The 25,296-nt window shown below is 48.0% G+C and overlaps 1 protein-coding gene across 1 annotated transcript; it reads right to left on the bottom strand.

The window, feature by feature from the left end:
• Nucleotides 1-1,038: 1,038 nt before the first annotated feature.
• On the bottom strand, nucleotides 1,039-10,522 carry RFC2 (replication factor C subunit 2). The gene is made up of 11 exons (XM_054166579.1): nucleotides 10,360-10,522; nucleotides 9,566-9,635; nucleotides 8,933-8,974; nucleotides 7,911-8,017; nucleotides 6,870-6,971; nucleotides 5,618-5,718; nucleotides 4,479-4,636; nucleotides 4,045-4,110; nucleotides 3,506-3,586; nucleotides 3,062-3,175; nucleotides 1,039-1,283 (listed from the first exon to the last, which is right to left on the bottom strand). Exons 1-11 carry the CDS (start codon nucleotides 10,479-10,481, stop codon nucleotides 1,173-1,175), a joined length of 1,074 nt encoding a protein of 357 aa, XP_054022554.1. The 5' UTR covers nucleotides 10,482-10,522; the 3' UTR covers nucleotides 1,039-1,172.
• Between the last annotated feature and the right edge of the window lie 14,774 nt (nucleotides 10,523-25,296).

Raw genomic sequence — 25,296 nt, 5'->3', positions numbered from 1 at the left:
AAAGCTGCCTCTGATATGGAGGTGGTCAAATTCAGCTTGCATTTGCTGTCACTCTGCCTTTCACACCTCACTGCTCATCTGCAGGGGCAAGGTGGTTTCCAACACTGAGCAGACAGGAAAGAATGATGCTGTAGCTTTCTTGTATGCTGAAACTATAGCCAAATGGCATGAGCTCACCTGGGCAAGCAAGAACAGAAAGGGGAACTCAAGAGCAGAGCATCCCAGGACATGGTCATGTTTTACAGAAGTACCCAGAATGAGCAGCTGGCACCACTCAGACCTGTGCAAGATAACTGCTGAAAACACCTCCTTTAAGCACAGCACAGAAACAGCCCCCAGGAGGGGCACTGCTCAGTGTGCCTCACTTGCAACTTCATTAATTGTCCTACTTTGTGCCATTTTTTCCCCTTCTTGGTGCTGGTCAGACCATCACTCAAGGCCAGGCTTGAAGTGTAGTCACCAGCAGTGGGATTCAGTTTTTGCTTCTCCTGTTAAGTCTTGGCACCACTGACAGGAGCAGTTGTGAGTGCACTAAACAGATCTGGTTAGAATAGAATAGAACAAACCAGGTTGGAAGAGACCTTCAAGATCATCAAGTCCAACCTATCATCCAACACCATCTAATCAACTAATCCATGGCACCAAGCACCTCATCAAGTCTCCTTCAGTGATGGTGACTCCATCACCTCCCCAGGCAGCCCATTCCAATGGCCAATCACTCTAGGAAGAATTTCTTCCTAACATCCAGTCTAAACCTCCCCTGGCACAGCTTGAGACTGTGTCCTCTTGTTCTGGTGCTGGCTGCCTGGGAGAAGGGACCAACCCCCACCTGGCTATAACCTCCCTTTGGGTAGTTGTAGAGAGCAAGAAGGTCTCCCCTCAGCCTCCTCTTCTCCAGGTTGCTCTGGGCTGTCAGAGTCCTCTCTTCCACCTGGGTTACACAACATCCAAGAGTTCTTGGGTCAGAGTAAACTTTAAAACTTTATTGGTCTGAATAGAAAAAAAACCAGTACAAAACATTTTCACACTGGAGCCTGGCTCCTCTTCTGCCATTTAGTAAAACCAAGGGCAGAGGCTGTCTGCAGGCAGGAAGTCAGCACACACAGGGAGCTGCTGCCCTTTCCCACCAGGCCTTCACTGTCCTGAAGGCAGGTCTCAGCTCGGTGCAACACCTAACTGGCTGCAGGGGCTGTGGTCTTCTGACACAGCCTGGCCAGCAGGCCAGCCATTTGTAAGAGGGAGTTCACACCTTCTGCTATCTTCATGTGAGTGTACCCAATCTCCTGTTGAGAAAGACAGGGGAAAGTCATGGGATTGTTTCAGCTGGGAAAGACCTCCGAGGTCATCGAGTCCAACCATTGACCTAACTTTATGCATAGTGTGACCAATGACTACACAGAAATAGCCTTACTGCTGAGACCAACCTCAGGCACTTGAGCTACAGAGACTCACAGAATTGTCAGGGTTGGAAGGGACCTCAAGGTACAGCCAGTTCCAACCCCCCTGCCATAGGCAGGGACACCTCACACTAGATCAGGTTGCCCAGAGCCACATCCAGCCTGGCTGCAAAAACCTCCAGGGATGAGGCTTCCACCACCTCCCTGGGCAACCTGTGCCAGTGTCTCACCACCCTCATAGGGAAGAACTTCTTCCTAACATGCAATCTGAATCTACCCATTTCTAGTTTTGCTCCTTTCCCCCCCAGTCCTATCACTCCCTGACACCCTAACAAGTCCCTCCCCAGCTTTCTTGTAGCCCCCTTCAGATACTGGAGGGCCACAATAAGGTCTTCTTGGAGCCTTCTCCTCTCCATGTCCAACCCCAACTCTCTCAATCTGTCTCCATAAGAGAGGAGCTCCAGCCCTTGATCATCTTCATGACCCTTCTCTGGACACCTTCCAGCACTTCAGAGAAGTCCACCCAAAAGACCAACCAGAATGCTTTTTTGTCTTCTTTTCCTTATAATCAAGCCTTCTGTTTCCCCATTTTCTGTGTGCAAGGTGCATCTATTAGAGGGCAGGTTTGAAATCTTTACCACTTGACGCCTGGCTGTCAATAGAATTTAGTATTTTATGATCTGTTGGACTACAATCTGCCCCTGAAGAAAGTTCTCAAGGAGTTATCTGAGGCTTTGATGTAACTAATTCACCCAGCATTATGTTTGCTGTTCACTGTAGCTGGTCACTGAAGTGACTTCTGGCACTTCTGTGGGTGGTTAGATTTCAAATGCCAGGTGTCCTTTCTTACTGACAAACTGATGATGCAGAGGGAGAAAAAAAGAGGTAATAAGCAGATAAAAAATACCCTTTTTTGGCACTCATACAGCATCAACCAGGTTAGAAAAGACCTCAGAGATCAACAAGTCCAACCTGTTACCTAACACCTCCTGACAACTAAACCATGGCTCCAAGTGCCACATCCAATCCTATTTTGGACACCTCCAGGGATGGAGACTCCACCATCTCCCTGGGCAGCACATTCCAGTGGCAAATTACTCTTGCTGTGAAGAACTTTCTCCTCACCTCCAGCTTAAGCTTCCCCTGGTGCAGCTTGAGACTGTGTCCTCTTGTTCTGGTGCTGCTTGTCTGGGAGAAGAGACCAACCCCCACCTGGCTACAACCTCCTATTCTATTCCTATTCCTATTCCTATTCTATTCTATTCTATTCCATTCCATTCCTATTTCTATTTCTATTTCTATTTCTATTTCTATTTCTATTTCTATTTCTATTTCTATTTCTATTTCTATTTCTATTTCTATTCTATTCTTCTGTTCTGTTCTATTCTGTTCTGGTAGTTGTAGAGAGCAAGAAGGTCTCCCCTGAGCCTCCTCTCCTCCAGGCTAAACAACCCCAGCTCCCTCAGCCTCTCCTCATAGAGCTTGTGCTCAAGACCTCTCCCCATCCTCATTCCCCTTCTCTGGACACGTTTAAGTATCTCAGTGTCCTTAAATTGAGGAGCCCAGCACATGGCAGATCTCAAACAGAAAACCCTGAGGCTGGCCCCGTGCTATGGATCTCATCCTCTCAGAAAGAGCTCCCCAGGAGCTAGGTTAGCACTGACCTTGATAAACTCCAGCTTGAGGTATTCTGGCATTTGAAAGGTTTTGCACACACGGAAGATGTTGCCAATTACATCCTCTGGAGAGTACCCAAGGCGCCACAGGTGGGCAAGGATCTGTGGAGGCAAGAATAATCCTTCATCTAGCTGCAAAAGCTATCACCAGGTGAGTCAAGGCTATTGACTTCTGGAACAGCTGTCTGTAAACTGCTGGAACTGTCTGTGATTTAACCTCAGCTGTTCAGCAGGTGATTTCAATGCAGCTTGGCTTTGCGCTTGTTGGCTTAGTCATCTGAAGAGAGCCCTGCATAAAGAGGATTTATTTCACCCACTCACCTGCATGGCACTGCCCTTATCTCAAAAACACCACCACACACTGTGAATTCTTCAAAGAAGGATCCTGCAGAGAAAAAGTGTGCTCATGCAGACACAACAGATGCAACCAACCTTGTATGCTTCATCTATATTTGCATTTGTGCAGTGCTGTATCATCTCTTTCACAAGCAGGGGGTGAGGCTCATCACACACCTGTATCAAAGAGAAATATTGCACTTCAGGATATCAGAAGCCTGCCTTAAGCCCCTGCCTGGTATTTCCAGCAGGCTGAAGTACTTCCAGGGTTAAGCACTGACTCAGCCATGCCCTATAATACAGATTTAATTTTATGTAATCTGTTCAGCTCTCCTGCTGTGGCAGACTCAACAGCATGAAATGAGAACACCCAAGTAAGAGATTCCAAAGATATCACTGTGAAATTTCCCAGCAGCTGTGGGCTTTGAGAGAGCTGGAAAGCCACAAAGTCTCAGCCATGCTGTTAGGCACTGCCAGTGCTCTCTCCCTTTTCCAAAGGCACACTCTCCTCCAAAGGCTCTCTCCCCTCTCCTACAGCCCACTGCTGTCTGCACACAGGCTCAGATGCCTGACCAAAGGCCTCACACAGCTCTGGTGTTGAACTTCCAGCATCACTGCTTTACACTATTACTAACCTTAAAGACATTTTCACTGTTGATAAAGCCAAAGCCAGAATATGTGGACTGCAAGTTGTTCAATGCCTGTGAAATTAAAAACAAGACCTCATTTATTTTCTGCAGTGCTCCACTTCTCACTCCCCTCCTCAGGATGAAAATAAAACACTTGTCAGAAACTGATGCCAAATAAGCAGTTTGCAATTAAGCAGCAGAGTAACCACAAACATGCAAAGACTTCATTTCCCACACAGAAATTCAGTCCCCAGTTCTCCCCTCAGTTCACTTTTAAGGAGCACTTCAACACTTAAAGCCTCACAAACCCAAAGAGTTCAGTTAATTTGGTGCCACAGGTCACATCCCCTCTGCTCAACCTCTCCCAAAGACAAATCCACAATTCAAAGGTTTCCTTTCCTTAAGCAGAAGTCTTTGTCTCGTTGCCTTTCTGCTCTTACCTGCCTCATATCTCCTTGGGCTGTGAAGATAATGGCTTCCAGTCCATCATCTGTATATGGCACATCCTCTTTCTCCACAATTTTCAGCAGCCTTGCAAGGATCTGTGAATCTGTCAGCTTGGTGTAACGCAGCACTGCACAGCGCGACTGAATGGGCTCTGAGGACAGAGAGGTGTCATTAGCACTGCCCCTCTCCTCTCAAAGACAACCACCACATTTGTTTTCATCTTGGTAGAAGACATCAAGAGCTTCCAACTCTCCCCTTGTCTTCTTTTAAAGAACATGTCAGCTCCAGACAGAACACAGCATCTCCTTAAGCACGTATCATGGATCTAGTCCCTTTAGTGGAGCCCAGATGTGGTTTGGTTGTTCAGAAGTACATGAGCCAGCAGTGTGCCCAGGTGGCCAAGAAGGCCAATGGCATCCTGGCCTGTATCAGGAACAGTGTGGCCAGCAGGAGCAGGGAGGTCATTGTGCCCCTGTGCTCAGCACTGGTTAGGCCACACCTTGAGTCCTGTGTCCAGTTCTGGGCCTCTCAGTTTAGGAAAGATGTTGAGTTAACTTGCTGGAACCTGTCCAGAGAAGGGCAACAAAGCTGGGGAGGGGTTTGGAGCACAGCCCTGTGAGGAGAGGCTGAGGGAGCTGGGGTTGCTTAGCCTGGAGAGGAAGAGGCTCAGGGGAGACCTTATTGCTGTCTACAACTACCTGAAGGGAGGCTGTAGCCAGGTGGGGCCTGGTCTTTTCTCCCAGGCAACCAGCACCAGAACAAGAGGACACAGTCTCAAACGGTGCTAGGGGAGGTTTAGGCTGGATGTTAGGAAGTTCTTCATAGAAGGAGACACTGGCCATTGGAATGGGCTGCCCAGGGAGGTGATGGAGTCACCATCACTGGAAGTGTTTAGGAAGAGGCTGGATGGAGTGCTTGGTGCCATGGTTTAGTTGACTAGATGCTGTTGGGTGATAGGTTGGACTCGATGATCTCAAAGGTCTCTCCCAACCTGGCTAATTCTATTCTATTCTAAGTACCATGGTTTACTTGCAAGGAGCAGGTCCAAGGTATGTCTGAAGACTGCCTTGGAAGTTAGCCAACAGTCTGGAGAGCATATGACAAAAGCTCCTGGGGCCAGGCAGCACTTTACCTATGATCTTGTCAGAGGCATTGCAGGCGAGCGCGAAGCGCGTGGTTTTGGAATAGATTTCCATTGTTCTTCTCAGCGCTTGCTGTGCTCCATCTGTCATGCTGGGGGGAGAAAAGAGGACAGATTTTGCCCTTCACTGGCTTATAGGTGCAGCCTAAAAACTATTTTTACTTCAGAGTTTAATGATATCAAACACTGCTTTGTGAATGACTTGATATCCTGGTGGGATAAACTAAGCAGCTTTCCTCAGCCACGTGAACAAATGAGCCTGCAAGGCAGGTAGGCACTGAGACCTCCAGGCAACTAACATGCAAAAAGAAACCAATACTCTGAAAAATGCTGCTAAGAACACTGCTACTTTAGTGCAGATGGAAGAGAATGGCCTCCTTTCATCCACTGAAACAGCCTAAGTGATCCAAACTCTTTTCCAGGGGAGAAGAGCCAGCAAACTGGAGGATGCTGTTTCACATCCAGCTAAATTGCATCAGGAACAGTGTGGCCAGCAGGAGCAGGGAGGTCATTCTGCCCCTGTAATCGTCACTCATTAGGCCACACCTTAAGTCCTGTGTCCAGTTCTGGGCACCTCAGTTTAGGAAAGATGTTAACTTGCTGGAACCTGTCCAGAGAAGGGCAACAAAGCTGGGGAGGGGTTTGGAACACAGCCCTGTGAGGAGAGGCTGAGGAAGCCTCAGGGCAGACCTTCTTGCTGTCTACAACTACCTGAAGGGAGGTTGCAGCCAGGTGGGGGTTGGTCTTTTCTCCCAGGCAACCAGCACCAAAATAAAAGGACACAGTCTCAAGCTGTGCCAGGGGAGGTTTAGGCTGGATGTTAGGAAGTTCTTCACAGAAAGAGTGATTTGCCGTTGGAACGTGCTGCCCAGGGAGGTGGTGGATTTGCCATTGGAATGTGCTGCCCAGGGAGGTGGTGGAGTCACCATCACTGGAGGTGTTTAGGAAGAGGCTGGATGGGCTGCTTGGTGCCATAGCTTAGTTGATTAGATGGTGTTGGGCGATAGGTTGGACTTGATGATCTCAAAGGTCTCTTCCAACCTGGTTAATTCTAATTCTAAATCACCAAGGGTTTAACTTTTTAGCATCTCCCTTGCAGGAATGGCCTGCACTTGGTGTAAGCAATCTCACAGTAACACTGCTCAATGCATATTTATTTCCTCACAGATTATTTGACCATCTAAGATGCAGGCAGGACAGATCCACACACTGCATGCAGCAGCTGAGGTTACCAACACCTTACCTGTCAGCCTCGTCGAGGATGATTATTTTATGCCGACCCTTTGGAAGTGTGACCTTCTGCTGGGCAAACATTTTGATTTTGTTTCTCACCACATCAATGCCTCTGGAACAAGAATGCAAGCCACTCAGGATCAGCTGGGTGACATTACATAAAGAGATTTTCTCCAGCAGCCGGAGCGGCTGAAGCATTCCTGAGCTTGTTCCTGCCCCTTCAGCTGTGCCAGCGGTTAAGTGCTGTGGAGCCATGTGGGGAGGCAGACTGTATTTATACACCAATATTCCTCATTTTGGGGGGTTTTGGGAAAAAGAATTTAACAGTGGCAGTGTATATAAGTAGCTAGAGAGAGATATATAGGTATATTAACACTGGCAGTGTGTAGGTCACTGATAATACACATTATCAGTGGTACTCGCAGTACTGCCCCAAAATGACTTCTGTTTGCCAAAAGTTAGGGGTAATAATTCAAGGGCATCTAAGACTGCTTTGCCACTCCTTCACACAGCTGCAGCCACATAACCAGCTCTGACTCAGAGGAGCAAACCAGCTGGACAGACTGCATTGCTTTAGCACAGCAGTGGTGGTTTCCTAGACAGAGTCCCAACAAAGATTTCCCAGTAAAAGGTTTCATTCTTTTCTTCTGTTTAGGCAATTCACGTTGTGATTCTACAGCTCTTCTGGAAGTGACATGAACAAAGGCAGGTAAAATGTATTGTACTCATGACCAACCCTCAAGGAAATGTCTTCAGAATACTTCAGGGACTTGGGAAATAGGCTAAGCCCTTAGTGCCTTGCAGTAAAGTCAGTGTCCTCTACACACTCAGCACCTTTATCCTATACTTTAATCCCCAACCCCCCATAGAGTGCTGATTTCTATCACTCTGCTTCTTTTCTTAAGCATTGGAAAGTTCCCTTACAAACAACTTGTTCAGTTTTCATTCTGAGAAGGATCCTGAATGCAGGGAGCTGAATTCTTTGAAGTAACCTCAAGAAAAGCAAACTTGCTGCTTCATGCAAAGTTCAGAAAGGTTTATTCATCCTCACCTGTCATTTGAGGCATTCAGCTCCAAAACAGCATCCTTTAGTGCAGGACCCAGCAGAGCACGAGCCAAGCAGAGGATACTGGTGGTTTTACCTGTTCCTGGGGGACCCTAGAAACACAACATGCAACAACTGCTGGTAAGTTGAATGTAATTTTCTAAGTTCTCTACAACATTCCCCAGTCATGAAAAACATCTGTAACAGAGGAACTGCAGAGAGGATGTCAGACTAGAGGCTGCTTGAACTGCTTCCAACAGAGGAGAGAAATAGAATAGAATAGAATAGAATAGAATAGAATAGAATAGAATAGGCACCAAGCACCCCATCAAGTCTCCTCCTAAACACCTCCAGTGATGGTGACTCCACCACCTCCCCGGGCAGCCCATTCCAGTGCTGCAGGGAGAAGCACAAAACGTGCTTCAAGAGGCATCCAAGGGACAGGACAGGTTTTAGCAGAAAGCTGTTCATCATCTGGCCCAGAATGCAGCTGTGTCCTGGGCTGCATCAAAAGCAGTGTGACCAGCAGGCTGAGGGAGGGGATTCTGCCCCTCTGCTCTGCTGACACCCCACCTGGAGCACCACGTCCAGTTCTGGTGCCTTCAGCATAAGAGGGACATGGAGCTTCTGGGGTGGGTTCAGAGGAGACCATGAAAATGGTCAGAGGGCTGAAGCACCTCCTGTATGGGGACAGGCTGAGGGAGTTGGGGCTGTTCAGCCTGGAGAAGGCTGCAGGGAGACCTTACAGTGGCCTTCCAGTACCTGAAGAGACTTTTTACAAGGGCTTGTAGTGATAGGATGAGAGGGAATGGATTGAAGCTTGAGGAGGGCAGATTTAGACTGGAGATTAGGAAGATTCTATGACTCTGTGTATCCTGCCAAAACCACTGCTCTGTGACCAGACAACCCACATCTCTCCTAGCAACACATTCAGGCACAATGCAAACCCATACCAGGAGGCTATTGTGGCTAGATGTCAGAAGGCAGGATCAGCACAGTGAAGTACAGTAAAACACAGCAATACTCACAGCAATTATAATATTTGGTACATTTCCCTCTTTGGCAAAGACCTAAGAAAGAATAACAATTGCAACAATGATATCAAATAGCAGAAGCAGACACTTTGCATATTTTATTTTAATAATGAGATACAAAGCTACAATTTTCTCTCCTCCTGCTTTTGTGTTTTGAACCTTGGTGCTTTCATGTGCTTTAATTGAACTGGAATTGAAGTCAGTCTCCAGAATAACAAGAAACTGAAAGCACTTCATCCCACAGATCTTCAGGACTCTTGCCTTTCCTTTCTGTTAACAAACACTTGTGCTCACAAATAAACCAGTCAAGGAAAATATTTCTCTCACAGAAAATGTTGTCTTTATCTTTCTTATTTGTTTGATCATTGAAACAATGTTACTACAACAGCTACAGATCTCCCAGGTTGTATCAAAGCACAATTTAAACCACATCCCAACTCCAAAAGGCCTCATTGCCTTCAAACACGTCCTAAAATAAGGGATTTCTTAAGTATATCAGGAAGTATTTTTCCACATGCTCAATTATGGATGTAAAAGGACAAAACTGTTTTTACTGGTCTGTGGATCTATGCAGAATTGGGCTTTTTGAGCTAACCCCCCAACAAAAGAGAAGGGACAGCTACACACCTCCAGCCTGCTCACTGTATCCTCATTTCCAACTATTTCACATAGTTTCATGGGTCTGTATTTTTCCACCCTGCAAAAGGAAAACCCCACACACTTCAGTATGTCTATGAAAACTTGTAACAGTGCCTTATACTGAGGATCAGCTTAAGATACATGGGACAGGCAGGACTTGATGTGTCTTCAGTGTAAACGCTGCAGGGTTCCCCCTCCCCATTGCTAAGCAGTGTTCCCCAACAGTACTGCCTGAAAGGGTGCTTTACTTATATAAGGAATTCAAGGATACTGTACTCAGACACTTGTTTGGTGCCTCAGGCTGGTGTGACAGGGCTAAAGGGAGATGCCATGGTTACCACAGGGCAGGGCCCACTTTGGACTCGGCAGGACCTTCTTGCTTTCCACCCCTGGATGCTCAGTGCTATCCCCACTCCACAGGCCCCAGCTCTGCCTAAGTAGATTACGGGGTGCAGGCGGAGCTTTCACCACTGCCAGGACCCTCGTACTTCCCAGTGAGGCTCAGCTCCCGCAGATCGCTGGATCCGACCCACAAAACAACCTCAGCCGCAGCCCCGCGCTGCGGAAGCCATCTGTGAACGGCGCCAACCCTCCCGACTTCCCGCCAACGGCAGGCCCCGCCCCCACCTCTCCATAGGCTGCACCAGGGCAAGCCCCACCCCCGCCCCACTCTGCACCAATGGCGCTCGGCTCCCCCTCCCTCCTTCCCCTCGCATGCGCTCAATGGCCGCCTGCGCCCGCCGCTGTCTCCCTGTGCAGGCCGTGCTGCCTGCGTCGCTCACCAGGGCAGCTCGTAATGGCCGCTGCTCCCGGCAGAGGTCCCTGGGGCGTCGGCAGAGCTCCGCTTCTCGCCTGCCGCGGGCCCGGCCTTCTCGTCCCCTACGACCTCCACTTCCATCTCCATTCCGGCGGCGGCTGGCGCAGCCCCTGTCTCCCTGCCGCCTCGGTAAGGGGCGGGCCGTGATCCCGGGCCCGCCTTACGGGGCGGGATGGCGGAGTCGTAAGCTCCCTCCCCAGACAGGGAGATGTAGCTGAGGTGGGCACCGTGTGTGCATCCCAGCCGGTCCTGTGGCTGTCGGGCGGTGTGGGGCCGCGCAGGGCGCGCCTGGGTGCGCTTGCGCTCGCTTGCGCTCGGCTGCTCTGGAGTCCGTTTCTTCTAGCTACCATTATTTCCCCCTCTAACATGAAAACAATGAAAGATAGGTTGCAAAATGCCGTGAGCAGTTACGGTGTAACGGGGGTGTGTGGTCGCCGTTAGAATTTGGGTATCAGTACCAGTTTTAAGCTTCCCGGAGCCTTGGTACACCTTGGAGCGCTGCTTGTGCTCTGCATCGTCAATGACATCTGTGTCAGCTGAGTGAGCAGAGGCTCTGCTGTCTGTTCTGTCAGCTCTGATTGCTTGGGAAGTGCATTCAAGACTGGTCTGAGGCAGGAACTTGGAACTGATTGCGTTTGCGACTCTGTGTGAATGGCGACGCTCTTCTAAGCGAGTAACTTCCTACCACTTGCCACAGCATTTGCATTCTGATGTTATTGTCGGTGTCTGTTGCTCAGTGTTTTGAGGCTGGCACATGACTATTTGCAGATGAAAGCATTGCCTTCAGCCTGTGGAACTGCTTCTGCCTGTGGCCTCCCGGTGATGGAGTTTGCTGAGAGTCTTGTAAGGCTCTAAAACTCTGGAGGGTGAAGTTTCCCTTACAAAAAGTACAGTCTCATACCTCGATTTTAATGTAGGGTACTCAGTGCTTTAATCTTCATTTGCATATGTATTAGTAGCTGTATGTGGTTCGTAGTGGTTTCAGAGAAAGTGTTATTTAAGGGTGAAACTGAGTGATCTGCAGCCTTGACTCAGGTGGTTGAATTAACTGGGGATTAACTTTGCCTCCTTTGAAAGAAAAGAAGGCAGAAAATTAAATAACACAATTAAGTGTGAGGTGCCCCTGCCCATGGCAGGGGGGTTGGAACTAGATGATCCTTGTGGTCCCTTTCAACCCTGACTGATTCTATGATTCTGAGTGGCATAGGAGGGTGAGACAGTTGAGTATGTTTTTCAGCATTCAGATTATTTGCAGCAGAATTTGCATTTACATCCTAAGCAACTCACTTGCCATTCTTTTCCCCACCCCCCCCAGATGAATGCATTGCTCCTCTACTACCTCAGCCTCCCTTTGCTACTCTTCTCTTAGGATTTCAGTTACTGCAGCACTCAGCAGATCCCCACGTGAGACAATGAATTACTCCAGCTCCATGCAGCACTGCTGGTCATAAAAGTCTGTCGGCACAACAGGCTGGACATGCTTTGGTTTCTTGCCAAATGAAATAGTTATTATGCTCTTAGGAAGTACCAGCCCCTAGATAAGATATCATTTTCCTGGCCAGCATTAATTCTCCCGCTGTATGTGCAGGATTGTGTCTGATAAGCGCAAGAAGGGCTGCTCACAAGAGTTGTTGTGGAGAGCCTGGTGACACATGCTTTGATATGAGCACACCAGTTGCAGTGTGTGTTTCTCTGGAGCATGGCCTTCTGAAGTGCTGCAGCCCCTGTGTAGACAAGAACTCCTGGTTCTGCAGTTCACCAAGCACAGAACAAGTATTTATTGGGGGGCAGAACACTGCTGATTGGGATGTCTGGCAGGTGGACAGGCAGGCCTGAGCCTAAATGAGTTTTAAAGCCCATCAGGCCCAAAAATGTCAACTGTTTTTGTTGTAGTCTGCGTGTTGAGATCACAGGATAGAGCCAGGATAAAATGAATCCCACATTCAGTGCTGAGATGGCAGAACTCTTTTGGTGTGTAATCAACAGTGCCTGAATATGCAGGCATGCAGATGTACTGTATTAGCCTGAAAGGAGAATAACCCTGAGTGTAAGATTACTCTTTCTGGCCTGTCTCCTTCCCAAGCCAAAAGATCCATAGAAAAATCTTACTAAGTATTTGTGAACAGTCTAGAGTGAAGATAAAGGCTTTTTGCTAATGATTTGGCTAGCAAGGAGGATGCTTCTCTTGAATATATTCAAACACATCTACTACTAATGGACATCACCATCAGAGAAATAAATAGCAAGCTTGTGGTCATCCCAGGAGCAGGCAAGTCCCAGCTGCAGGTGCTTGATAAAGGGGACAGCCCTTTAAGGGCCAGATGGAGCCTCTTCTCAGATCAGCTCCAGTCAAGTGCTCACGCTGTAGCCCCTGCAGGGAAAATGAAGGCCAATGCAACAGGTTGGGTAAATGCAGAAGTTGTGGCAAAAGAATTGGAGCTTTGCATGCTGTGGTTGGTGAAATGAGAATGGCTCATTTTGAGTTTGAGCAGCAAGCTGAAATTAGCAAAGATATTAGCAGCAGTGATGAAATCATGATGAAGCTGTGGGGGTAGAGGGCATCAAGTGTAAAATCCAGAAGACAGAAGAGAGCAAACTAACTATAGGCAGCCATTAGTTAACAGAATGTGCCTCTGCTGCATGGTCAGTACAGAATATGAAGTTCCAGACAAAAAAATTTGTATCTGCAGTGGTTTGGGGAGGGGGGAAGAACTGTTTAGTACTTAAGGTCATTTTGCTTTTGGGTTAAATCTGTGAGTTCAGCTCACTGTTATTGCTGGGGCTAACACTAATGTACATTATCCAGCAGATCTGGAAGGCCAGGGGCTGAGATCTTAAGTTACAGTGTTAAGAGAAGTGCCAAGGTCCTCTGGCTATCCATTGTCTGTCCCTCCAGCCCTGTGGTCCCAGTTAAAACTGTCACCTCCTATTGCAGCCTGCTGCTGCTAGCAGCCACAAGTAGGTCACACTGCACAGATGGCCTTGCTGCTGGGAGGTGTGGAGCCTGTAGTCCCCTTTGAGGGTTCTCCCTGTTCACTCACTCTCCCTTTCACACTGTTAGGCTGGAGACAGTGGAATGAATTCTGATGCTACCAACAGATTCATCTTGTGCTCACTGAGGCTGACCGCATAAAGCAGCGCTGCTACAAATACCAGGGATGGGAGTAATGAGAGGGTGGTTGGGAGGGAGGCTGGGCTGGTGCTTTGTGAAATAGGGCATCACTGTATTAGGAGCTTTCAGAGGCCTGACGTGTCTGCACTCAGATTGACAGGGGCCCTGATCCCTGCAGAGCTGCTGTGCCTGAGCCGTGAGAGCAAAACCAGGGATGACATTGTACACACAGGGTATTGATTTGTTCTTGCAGCATCATAGCACCCTCCAGTCTTTCTGTGCATGTTGCCCACAGACCTCAGAGGTACAGCTGAGCTGAGCTAATGTTATGTGTGCCATTTAAAATTTCTCATGGAATCACCTGGTTGGAAAAGACCTTAGGATCACTGAGCCCAAGCACAACCTAACAGCTCCCGGTATACAACTGTCTGACCATGTCCCTCATCCAAATGGCTTTTAAACACCTGCAAGGATGGTGACTACACCACATCCCTGGACAGCCTGTTCCAGTGCCTGATGACCCTTTTGGTGAATTTTTCCTTGGTATCCAATCTAAACCTTCCCTAGTGTGACTTGAGGCCATTTCCTATTATCCTGTCACTTGTTACCTGGGAGAAGAGGCTGGCCCCAGCAGGGCACTGACCTCCTTCCAGGAGCTGTAGAGAACAATGAGGACCTGAACAACCTCAGGTCCCTCAGCCATTCCTCATAGGACTTGTGTTCAAGACTCCTTGCCAGCCTCGTTGCCCTTCTCTGGACATGCTCCAGCTCCTCAATGTCTCTTGGAGTGAGGAGCCCAAAACTGAATCCAGTGTCACAGTATCACCAAGGTTGGAAGAGACCTCAAGGATCAAGTCCAACCTGTCACCACAGACCTCATGATTAGACCATGGCACCAAGTGCCACATCCAATCCCCTCTTGAACACCTCCAGGGATGGTGACTCCACCACCTCCCTGGGCAGCACATTCCAGTGACAAACAACTCTCTCTATGAAGAACTTTCTCCTCACCTCGAGCCTAAACTTCCCCAGTACTTGAGGTACAGCCTCACCAGTGCCATGTACAATGTCTGATGTCACACACTTGCCCTCCACCACCACACAGCCATCTCACAGCTTATTTCCCCACCCCCCCTGCCTCAGCCTTCCTCTCTCCTTAGCATCTCTGGTAGCTGCAGAGCCACAGCAGCTCACCAGAGCAGTCTGGGTAAATGCAGCATGACATCTGCCCATCCTGGTACCTGAGAGCTTTTATTTACAGCCTCTCATTGCCTTTTCCATTTTCATTAAGTACCTCCAAATGCTTTTTAATGCTGTCACAGGGCACCATAAGCAGCATGCTTATAGTCTGCTTCTTAGCCTGCAGTTAGGAAAGCCACACTGCTAGGAGGTCACAGGCTGTGGTGATGGAGTAAAGGGGAAGATCAGCTTCAGCTTATTGCTACCAGGAGCTCTAATGCTCAGTTCTTTTCTATAAGCACTTGAAAATGCTTTTAAAAGAGTAGATTTAGTTCCATTTTGAGTCAGAGAAGCTTGATTATGATTCAATTTTTTAGCTGTGTGTTGGGGAACAAATAATTTGTTGTGCTTTGCACCAGGTTACAAGCAAAGGACTGGGAAGCAGTGACCTGCTAGCCCTGCTCTCTTGCTCTTTGGATGCTCGAGGTTAACGTTGTAATTGAAATGGCCTCTTTTGTGCAGAACGAGTGTCCAGAGCAAGCCCAGCCCTGTGCTTACAGCTCCAGTCAGTAGAGGGAGTCTGGACACCTGGATTGAGAGCCACCCAGGGTCACCCAGGACAGACTTTCTCCTAGCATTCAGTCCTCTTTTTGCCTGCAACTTCGGGTAAATCCTTCAGGTGTATGTTTTCCTAGGTGCCACAATGCAGCTGTTGGCTGCTGACGCTGTTGATAAAGCTGCATGATCCTTTGTGCTTGCCCTGCTGTCCTCAGTGTGTCCTCTGATGGAAGACATTTGTTGTTCATTGTTTCTAGTGCTCAAGTTATCACAGAAGGCTGAGAAATGGGGGTGAGGAGAGGAAAAAAAACCCCTTTCTTTCCTGCATGAGTCCTTTCCTACATGTTGCCCCTTTCCAAGTGAAAGCTGATGTCGCGGTGTTAGGTCATAGGCTGGGCTTGATGATCTCAGAGGTCTTTTCCAGCCTCAGTAACTCTGTGAACAAACTCTCTCAGAGCATGCTTGGCTGAGGAAGTGAGCCTCACCTGCAGGTTTGAACACAGGCAGTTTGGAGCATCCCCTGGTGTGGGTTCACTTCTCACAAAGAGCTGATTTCCCTGCAGCCAGGCTGCCCTTTTTCTGCTGACCCATTGTGAGGTGGTGATCCCCTGGAACACAAACACAGCAGGGAAGGGCAGTAAGCTCCAGTGTCAAGCAGAGGAATTTGTCACTTCATTTAAGCACTATGTCAGAACATGACATTTTAAACCAAATGAGGCAGTTGGGTTATCTTATCCTGGGAGCCAGTAAATCTTGCTGTAATGGTCTGTCAAAGGACCAGAGTCACTCTAGTCAAAGTTAGCTTATGTAGCCTTTCTTTTGTAGTTCTTTTCACCTGCTCTTCCTCAAAGCAGCCTTAACTTTAGCAGGAAGGGTAAAATCCTTGCATCAGTCTCCTTTGTTTCATGCATTGGAAGCACCTACGAGCACTTTGGGTGCATGAAAGCTGAGCTTCAATCATCTTCCTCGGTTGTTTGTACAGCGTTAGCACTGCAAGTCCCAGGATAGAAAGTGCCTGTCAAAACTGGCTTGGAGGAGCCTCTTCTTACTTAGAGATTGTTTATTATATGTTTGACAGGCTGTCTTTAGCAGATATCCAGGTGCTTAAAGATATGGTGATACATCTACAGGTTCCATGACGGGTCTGTGCACAATGCTTTTGGCCTTAACCTGGATAAGTGTAAGATCCCTATAATTATAGTATCACAGTATCAGTCAGAGTTGGAAGGGACCACAAGGATCATCCAGTTCCAACCCCCCTGCCATGGGCAGGGACACCCCACACTAGATCAGGCTGGCCAGAGCCTCATCCAGCCTGGGCTTAAACACCTCCAGGGATGGGGCCTCAACCACCTCCCTGGACAACCCATTCCAGGGCTTCACCACTCTCATGGGGAAGAACTTCCTCCTCACCTCCAGCCTGAATCTCCCCACCTCCAGCTTCATTCCATTCCCCCTAGTCCTATCACTACCTGAGATCCTGAGAAGTCCCTCCCCAGCCTTCTTGTAGCCCCCTTCAGATACTGGAAGGCCACAATTAGGTCACCTCAGAGCCTTTTTCTCTAGACTGAACAGCCCCAACTCCTTCAGTCTGTCCTCATAGGAGAGGTGCTCCAGCCCTCTGCTCATCCTCGTGGCCCTGCTCTGGACACCTTCCAGCCCCTCCAGATCCCTCTTGTAATAGGGGCTCCAGAACTGGATGCAGTACTCCAGGTGGGGTCTCAGCAGAGCTGAGTAGAGGGGGAGAATCCCCTCCCTTGCCCTGCTGGCCACACTTCTCTTGCTGCAGCCCAGGGTCTGATTGGCTTTCCAGGCTGCAAGTGCACACTGAGAGCTCCTGTTGAGCTTTTCCTCCACCAGCACCCCCAAGTCTCTCTCCTTAGGGCTGCTTTCCAGCCAGTCACTGCCCAGCCTGGATTCTCAGCCTCACAGAGGCCCAGCCAGATGCTGCCTGACAGCACACCTAGCAGAAACAGCTGTGGTGTGAGGGTTTTGCTCACCTTTTATTGAGGTGTTCGCTTTCTTAAGAGCATTTAAAGAGCTTTGAAGAAATATCTGCTTCAGCTGGCTTCTGGTCAGAGCACTGCAATTATTCTTAGAGTTTTTAAAGGGAGAGGGGGGATGTTGGTGGTTTCTTTGCTGTTGTGGTTTGGTTTGTTTGGGGGTTTGTTTGCTTTTTTTCTTTGTGGTTGGGTTTGGTTTGGGGGGGAGTTGGGTTGGGTTTGGGGGGGGGAGTTGGGGTTGGGGGGGTGGGAGTGGGGGTTGGGGTTGAGGAGGTGGGTTTGGGTTTGGAGGGGGGGGGAGTTGGGTTTGGGTTTTGGGGAGTGGGTGTTGTTTGCTTTTAATCTCTGTCATAGATACTTGTGGCTACATTTTGGTCAGGGGGGAGATGGGGGCCCATGCCTTGGCAAGGGGAAAACTGCAGGAAGCTGAAGAGCAGAGGAGTGCCCTGGTTCTGAATGCTGAGTTTTCTCATGATATCTCAGAACATGCCTGCCTGAACTTCAGATTCCAGTGGGTTTTGCAGGCTGGAGGCAGCTGAGTGGGATTTTCAAGCTACCTAATGAGAAATGAGGGTAGTCCTGGTGCTGTGGTGGTGCAGAAGACAACTCCCACAGACTTGAATAAACCCAGGGGTGGTCTTCAGGGAGTTTTGTTGTTTAAAAAATGTCTTTCTCCAGTCTTAGGTGGTGCTTGCACTGATAGAGAATTATTTCTCCCTTCCCTTCTTCCCCTTATAGCATAAAGAGCACCTTAAATATGACTTGATCTAATCCCACCACATGCCAGCATTAACCCATAAGTTTTACTGCCACCCAAGGAGGCTTTGGATGTAAAATGTTGACATTATTGAATGAATGTTGGCTGCTGCATCCCAGGGCACATTTTTCTGCCTCTCCTGATGTGTGGGGTTGGTTTTTTTTATTGTCTTGGGTTTTTTTTTCCTTGCCTTTCATTCCAGCTGCCCTGCTCTGACTTGTTTCTCGTCTGCTCAGCCCTGCAGGGGAGATATTCTGAAGGCTAATATTCATTAGAAGGTAATTAAAACAATGAGGGCTGGGTGTTACTGTAAAATGCTGCATTTCTTTTGTAATTCCTGAGCCATAAATCTTCCCCTGCTCATATCCTCTTCTAGGAGCCAGTCAGAAAGTAAGAAGTAGCTTTGGTCTTTTCCTGGAGAGTACAGGAATCTGCAAGGAGGAGATCAGACTTCTCTGAAAGGTCTTTCTTTTCAGGGTCCTGTGCAAAATAATTAGGGTTCAGAGGCAACCAGCCCTGGTGGTAAGGCTTATGAAGATGGAAGCAGCCAGGTTTGGGCTGTGAGGGGGCTGACGGTTGCACACAAGTGGAGCTTACAGGACACTCCTGTGTGGCCAGCAGGTGACATCTGCAGCTTCCCATTGATCTTCAGCAACTGAAGGATTGCAGAAGGTTCTTCTCTATACTAAAGGTGGTCTTTGTTATTGGGGGTGCAAGGAAGTAGGAGAGGACTGTGTGGCTGTGTGGGGTGTGGAAGACAAGATCTCTTTTCCTAGGAAGGTACTCGTTCTGAGCTCAGGTGTGCTCCTGTTCTGAAGGCACATGCTAAACAGCCTCTAGTTCTAGGACATGGGAGGAGTGTGGCCACGTGGGGAGAAGGAGCACCTGGAGAACTCCAAGCAATAGCTTATGCAAATAGTTGGGGTGAATATCATCCTCTCTTGGTTTAAGCCTTGGAGGGATCCCATCCTGGTACACGTCTGATACCAACCCTGCCATGCACATTTCCCTGGCCACTGCAGGACACCAGCTGAGCTTGTCCCTGCTGCTCTGGGCCACCACACAGGACATTCAGGGTGCAGCATGCCTTCTGTGATCCTCCTCCCTACCATCACAGAAAGGATGGTAGGAAGGCAGCTCTCATGCTTCCATCTTCCACCCACGCCTCTCCTTCTTGAAGTGCTGGACACTTGCCAGCTTGCAACCCAGTGCCCCCAAGAAATAGTTACTTCCTGGCTTTTTTTGCTTAGACCTCCAGAGGCCTTATTTTTCATGAATAAAATATGAGCTGTTCTCCTGGAGCCAGGAAGGGAGGAAACCACTGCCAGCTGGTGTGGCCACTGCTTTTTATTGCTGTGGTTGCTGATGCCTCTGCCCTCGCAGGCAGGGAGACCAGAGAAGAGAGGAACCATCCCTGAGGATTTTGCTTAGTGACTCTTTCCAGTGTGAGCTGTGCTGTCTGCAGCCTCTACCCAGGAACAGCTGGCTTGGTAATACCTTGTTTCAAGCAGTTTGTAAGTGAGGAATTGAAACCTTTCAATTTGAACTTCAATTATCCCTGATTTTTCTCTCTTGCTCAGAGCACATCTCTGGCTAATGCTCATTTTCAGTCTGTTGTAACCAGCAATTATTTCCCTGGGGTTTCCCCCTAACCCCACCTTTTTGTAGAGTCATTTATTGTTTGTTTGCCCAAATGAATATGGAGTTGTACCATCACTTGTCTTAGCTGAATCACATCTTGGGTTTTCCCATCTGTTTTGACAGTTTAATTGAGATTATTTTTCATTACTTTCATTTTTCTGCTCCTCTTGCAGCTCTTCTTGTTTTGACATCTTGTTTCACTTTTATACCCATGATATCCAAATTAATAATGTTAAGCAGTAGCATTCACACTCTGGGTGAGTGTGCTTGTGCTCCCATACTTTGAAACAGAACTTAATGGATGAGGTGAAGGGGTGTCAAATGCCACTTCACTACCTATGTGAGAAAACAGCAATGCATTGTCTGACCCACAGAGGTATTTGAGATGTTCTTCCTGGGCTTTGGGAACTATTATCCAACCTTATTGATTCTCTATCATCATTCTCTATCATCATTCTCTGCTTAAACATCATCTGTCCTGGAAATCTCCACATTGCTAGGCAAAGCTTTTTTGTGCAGGTGTTGGTTTTGACTATTCAACAGGTACCAGAGCTGAGAATCACAAGAGTCACAGAACTTTAGGGGTTGGAAGGGACCCTGAAAGCTCATGCAGTCCAAACCCTTGCCATGGCAGGATCACCTAGAGTAGGTCACCCAGGGGTGCATCCAGGTGGGTTTTGAATGTCACCAGAGAAGGTCCAACCTGTCACCACAGACTTCATGACTAGACCATGGCACCAAGTGCCACATCCAATCCCCTCTTGAACACCTCCAGGGATGGGGACTCCACCACCTCCCTGGGCAGCACATTCCAATGGCTAACAACTCTCTCTGTGAAGAACTTTCTCCTCACCTCCAGCCTAAATTTCCCCTGGTGCAGTTTGAGACTGTGTCCTCTTGTTCTGGTGCTGGTTGCCTGGGAGAAGAGACCAGTCCCCTTCCGGCTACAACCTCCCTTCAGGTAGTTGTAGAGAGCAAGAAGGTCTCCCCTGAGCCTCCTCTTCCCCAGGCTAAGCAACCCCAGCTCCCTCAGCCTCTCCTCATAGGGCTTGTGCTCGAGCAGCCATATGAACAGCTTTGATTGTGTGGTTTTATCAGTCAGCTGCTTCACTGGGCTCAACTGTCAGTGGCTGTGAGGGTTTAGCAAAGCACCACCACAATAAAGCAAAATGCCCTTCAGGAGCCTCTTTTGTTTCAGTGCATTGTAAGAGACACAACTGTGCTTAGTAAATCTCATCTCAGAATGGGAACATGACTTACTGAACACAACCTCATGATAAAGGTGCTGCAGAATGGAATGTGCTTACATGGGCACATGGAGTGAAAGCAGTCCAGATGAACTAGACACACCTCATCTGGCAGGACTGCAGGTTACAAATTGGTTTGTTACAAGTGGGATTTAATGGAAATGAATGATTGAAAAGACATAGCTGCCAGAAAGGGCCTTTATTTCCCCAGTACACCAGCCAGTGTGACCTTGAGCAAGGCACCTTTATGCAGCTGGAAAACATGGTAAAAGCCAGGGAGAGAGCATTGGACAATGAAATGCTGAAGCAAAGAGGATCTTTCTTGATGAAACAAAGGATTTACAAACTCACAGCTTCATGCTGGCTCTAATGGCATCCTGTTGCCTGCATGTTCTGCTGCCTCAAATAACGTAGCAGAGGGAAAGGCCTCTGTGCACCTGCAAGCCAAAGCACAACAGTGCACACTGGCTATGGAGTTGATTTTCATTGTCTCTAATGTAAATAATTTCACAGGGGCTGGTCCTACAGGTGAGGTTAAGCCTGCACCTAGGACTTCAGCCCCATTGGAAGCTCAGTTCCCTACTAAATCGGCAGTCTGGGAGCATGATGTGCTTCCCAGCCCCGGGAGCTTGGCACTGTTGCATTGCAAAGGGTGGCAGAAGCATCCTTCTCACTGGTGTAATTGTACAGTCTGCTGTAGGCCAGAGGGCTGTGGAGGTGGAAGATGATTGCAAATAACCTGCAGCTGCAGGGATCAGAGCCTGGCTTCCAGCAGAGCTGGGTGGCAGCACATCCTAGCTAAGCTCATGGCTTTGGCAGTCGGCAGGCACAGTTCCAGTGAAAACAAAAGCCTGAATTGTGGGATTGGTCTTGTCCTGGGAATGACACCCACCTCCTTCAAGGCCTGCACTGGTACAAGAGAAGAATTTGACTCTTCTCTTTGCTTCTGTGATACAGGCTTACGATATTTTGTATGCGCTCCACACCTCTCTAAGCAGTAGTCTTGAGGCAGCAATGATGGAATGAATCCAGCAAGGTTCTGGTTTCATTTCATCTGCTCTCCAGAGTGAATTGCTGATGCAGTTCCAGATCTACCAGGTACACAAGGTGAACTTTAAATACAGTGAGATGAGTGGCACAGAGGGAGTGAAAATACCCTACAAATTTGAAGTGCTGCTTACAGGGGGTAACTTCTAATGCCTTCCATATTCCATGGACACAACTGCAGAGCCCTGCCTTCCAAATCTCCTTGGCTGTTCTTCCCCAGATCAGTCAAGTCAGCCTTGTGGAGGGGTATCTGCATGAGCTGGGGACTGTTAAGTGGGGAAACTGTCAGGCTTCAGGTCCTTGACTACTGGGACCTGAAGGTCACTGCAGTATGTCATTCCCAAGGCAGTTTTCTCTGTATGTGCAATATGCTCATGGCTTTGTTTTACAACCTTGATGTCTCAAAGTATTCATCAGCCCTTAAAGCAAGCCCATTTGCAAGAGAAAAAAACCAACACCAAAACCTAACCCAAACAAATACAGCAAGATTTGATCATTTGTTTTGGGGTGGGGGTTTATTTTGGTCAGTATTTGTAGTCTGCTTAAATGATCACAGCTTTTGGTGTGATAGGTGTGGATGTGAGTGGCTGGGTTTCTGTGCTGTACTTGCCTGTGTGCAACAAAGCAATGAATTTTCAGTCTGCTAGGAGGGCAGCTGTTTCCATGACATTTTTAAGCCTAATTTGCAAATGTCTCCATCTCTTTTCTTTAGCTGTACATACCATTTGCATGCTAGATGAGTGTGACATGACTTAATTCACATTTGTAAGTGCTTGTAACAAGAAAAGGCTCTCAATTCCTCATTTCCTTCCTTCAGTTGAATACCTTGGCTAGTAACTCATTATTTCTGTTCTTTTGCCCCAGGTACTCTTAGATGTGTGGCAAAGAATATAAAAATGAAAGGTAGAGGAAAGTTACCTACTGGGACAGACCAGAAGCCTGTTCCAAGGGGACATCCCCTCTGGGAAGCTGGCTCCAAGAAAAAGAGAGGGCAACCTGAAGTGTGATATCAAACAATTAATCTGTTTATTTTTCATCAGGAGTTAAAGGTTGTCTCCCTTTTGTTTTAAATTTCTGATTAGAATGAACACAGCTTCCACTGCAACATCATTGCCTCAATTACCTCTGGTACATTCTGGCTTTGAGTTCCAAAGGTTAATTTACCTTAAATTGTATTTTTCCACTTGTTAACTTTACTTATGCTGCCACCCTCCTCAAATTCTTGTTTCTTCTGAAGAGGCTAACACACACTTTACCTCCTTCCTTTCTTTTCTTCTCTTTTTTTAATCATCATAGCTAAGAAGCTGGCATTTTCCACCAGCCACATCCAAACCATGTGTGGTGCATTTGTGCTGTCACAACTGAGCCCTGATGCTTCCAGAGAGGGGCATCCAGCACAGTCTGGTCATATTTGGTGGAATTACCATGCCTCCTCTTTCTAAACACACTCCTGATGTGTCTGCATGCTTTTCACTATTAAAATGGGGTAGGCATGTGCTTTAAGGGGCGCTGTGAATGGGTTGTCAGATTAGTGTCTGTAGTGTAGCCTGAAGATCAGGGCTAGCTGTAGATTCTGACAGGACTCAGCATTTGCAGCATTCATTGAGCTTGTCCGTGAGCACTTAAGGCTGAGATGGAGCAGGCAGCATAAGCTGCTTGAATCTGTACCTTCCACATGTAGTCTGGCCAGCTCAAAGCCCTTCACAGATCAGGTTGGTATCATTGTTCCTTTTTCACTGTCAGCTGTTGAGGTGGAGGGAATTCCCATTCTGCACCAGCAGTGTGTGCAAGTTCCTGGATCTGGGCTGTATAGAATAGAATTAACCAGGTTAGAAAAGACCTTTGAGATCATCGAGTCCAACCTATCACCCAACACCATCTAATCAACTAAACCATGGCACCAAGCATCCCATCCAGTCTCTTCCTAAACACCTCCAGTGATGGTGACTCCACCACCTCCCTGGGCAACACATTCCAATGGCCAATCTCTCTTTATGTGAAGAACTTCTTCCTAAGATCCAGACTAAACCTCCCCTGGTGCAGCTTGAGACTGTGTCCTCTTGTTCTGGTGCTGGTTGCCTGGGAGAAGAGACCAGCCCCCCACCTGGCTGCAACCTCCCTTCAGGTAGTTGTAGACAGCAAGAAGGTCTCCCCTGAGCCTCCTCTTCTCCTGGCTAAGCAACCCCAGCTCCCTCAGCCTCTCCTCACAGGGCTGTGCTCCAGACCCCTCCCTAGCTTTGTAGCCCCTCCAGCTACTCAACATCTTTCCTGAACTGAGGAGCCCAGAGCTGGACACAGGACTCAAGGTGTGGCCTAACCAGTGCTGAGTACAGGGCAGAATGACTTCCTTTCCATGTGACAGTTAAACAAAACCCAAAGCCAACAACATTTGAAAGGATTTTCTGCAATAAGTATTCTAAACTGGAACCAAACACCCTGCTCCTTTGATCAGGCTTTCCCAACCTCTCTATGTTCATTTCAGGAAGGCTGGGATTTTGGGGAGGCATGAGTGCCCTTTCCAGCCTGGCAATCACTGCAGCAATATGCAGTGGGTGAGTGAACTCATTTTGGGGGGGAGGGCATCTTGGTACTCTGCTGTCACAAGGGATATTTGTGTGTGAAGAAATCATCTCCCTTTCATAAAGGCACCACACCAGTTCTTTAAACCTTTTAATGTCATGCTGGAAATAAATGACAGCTGGGATCAGAGGAGGGTTGAACGGGCTGAAGCATACTATGGAAACATCTGCAGTGGAAACATACTGCGGTGGGAAAACTGACATTCCCACATGTGGTCCACGGTTCCCCTGTACCAGAACAGAATGCTGCTGGTGCAAATGGACATTTCTGTGGCAAGGGAGCAAATTGCAGTTTCATTTACCATCCAGTGCTCTCCCACAGACAGGACAGCAGCCCATTCTCCTTCCCCTTCCGTGCTGACACAAGATGTGCTGTGGCTTTTGAGCTTTGTGTTTGTGCTATGCTCATTACTGCAGTGTTTTGGTTGGTCAGAGTCTTTGACTGGAACCTCTCCTTAATTGAAGACATGCACATGTTTGCAGGAAGGAGAGGGCAGCTAGTTGTGCTGTTGATGGCTTCCTTTCTTTCCCATTCTCCTTTTGCATTACACAAGAAAACTGCAAATATTCCACAACTGGATACAGAGCCAGCACAGCTCTAGCAGAGCTCCTTAACATAGGCTCATGTCTCAACCAGCATGCAAAGCTGGCTGGGAACAACAAGGTATCAGCTACTTTAGTGAGTGGAAATTAGTGAACTGTAGGTGATCCTGCATAGGACTAAGTCATGTAAATTACTTTATGCTTCAATTGTCTCACCTGAAAATTGCTGCAAAGAT

This window comes from Dryobates pubescens, chromosome 13 (assembly GCF_014839835.1).
Source record: "Dryobates pubescens isolate bDryPub1 chromosome 13, bDryPub1.pri, whole genome shotgun sequence".
Taxonomy (NCBI): domain Eukaryota; kingdom Metazoa; phylum Chordata; class Aves; order Piciformes; family Picidae; genus Dryobates; species Dryobates pubescens.
The sequence above is the reverse complement of the archived record's forward strand: the minus strand, read 5'-3'. Positions and strand labels throughout refer to the sequence as shown.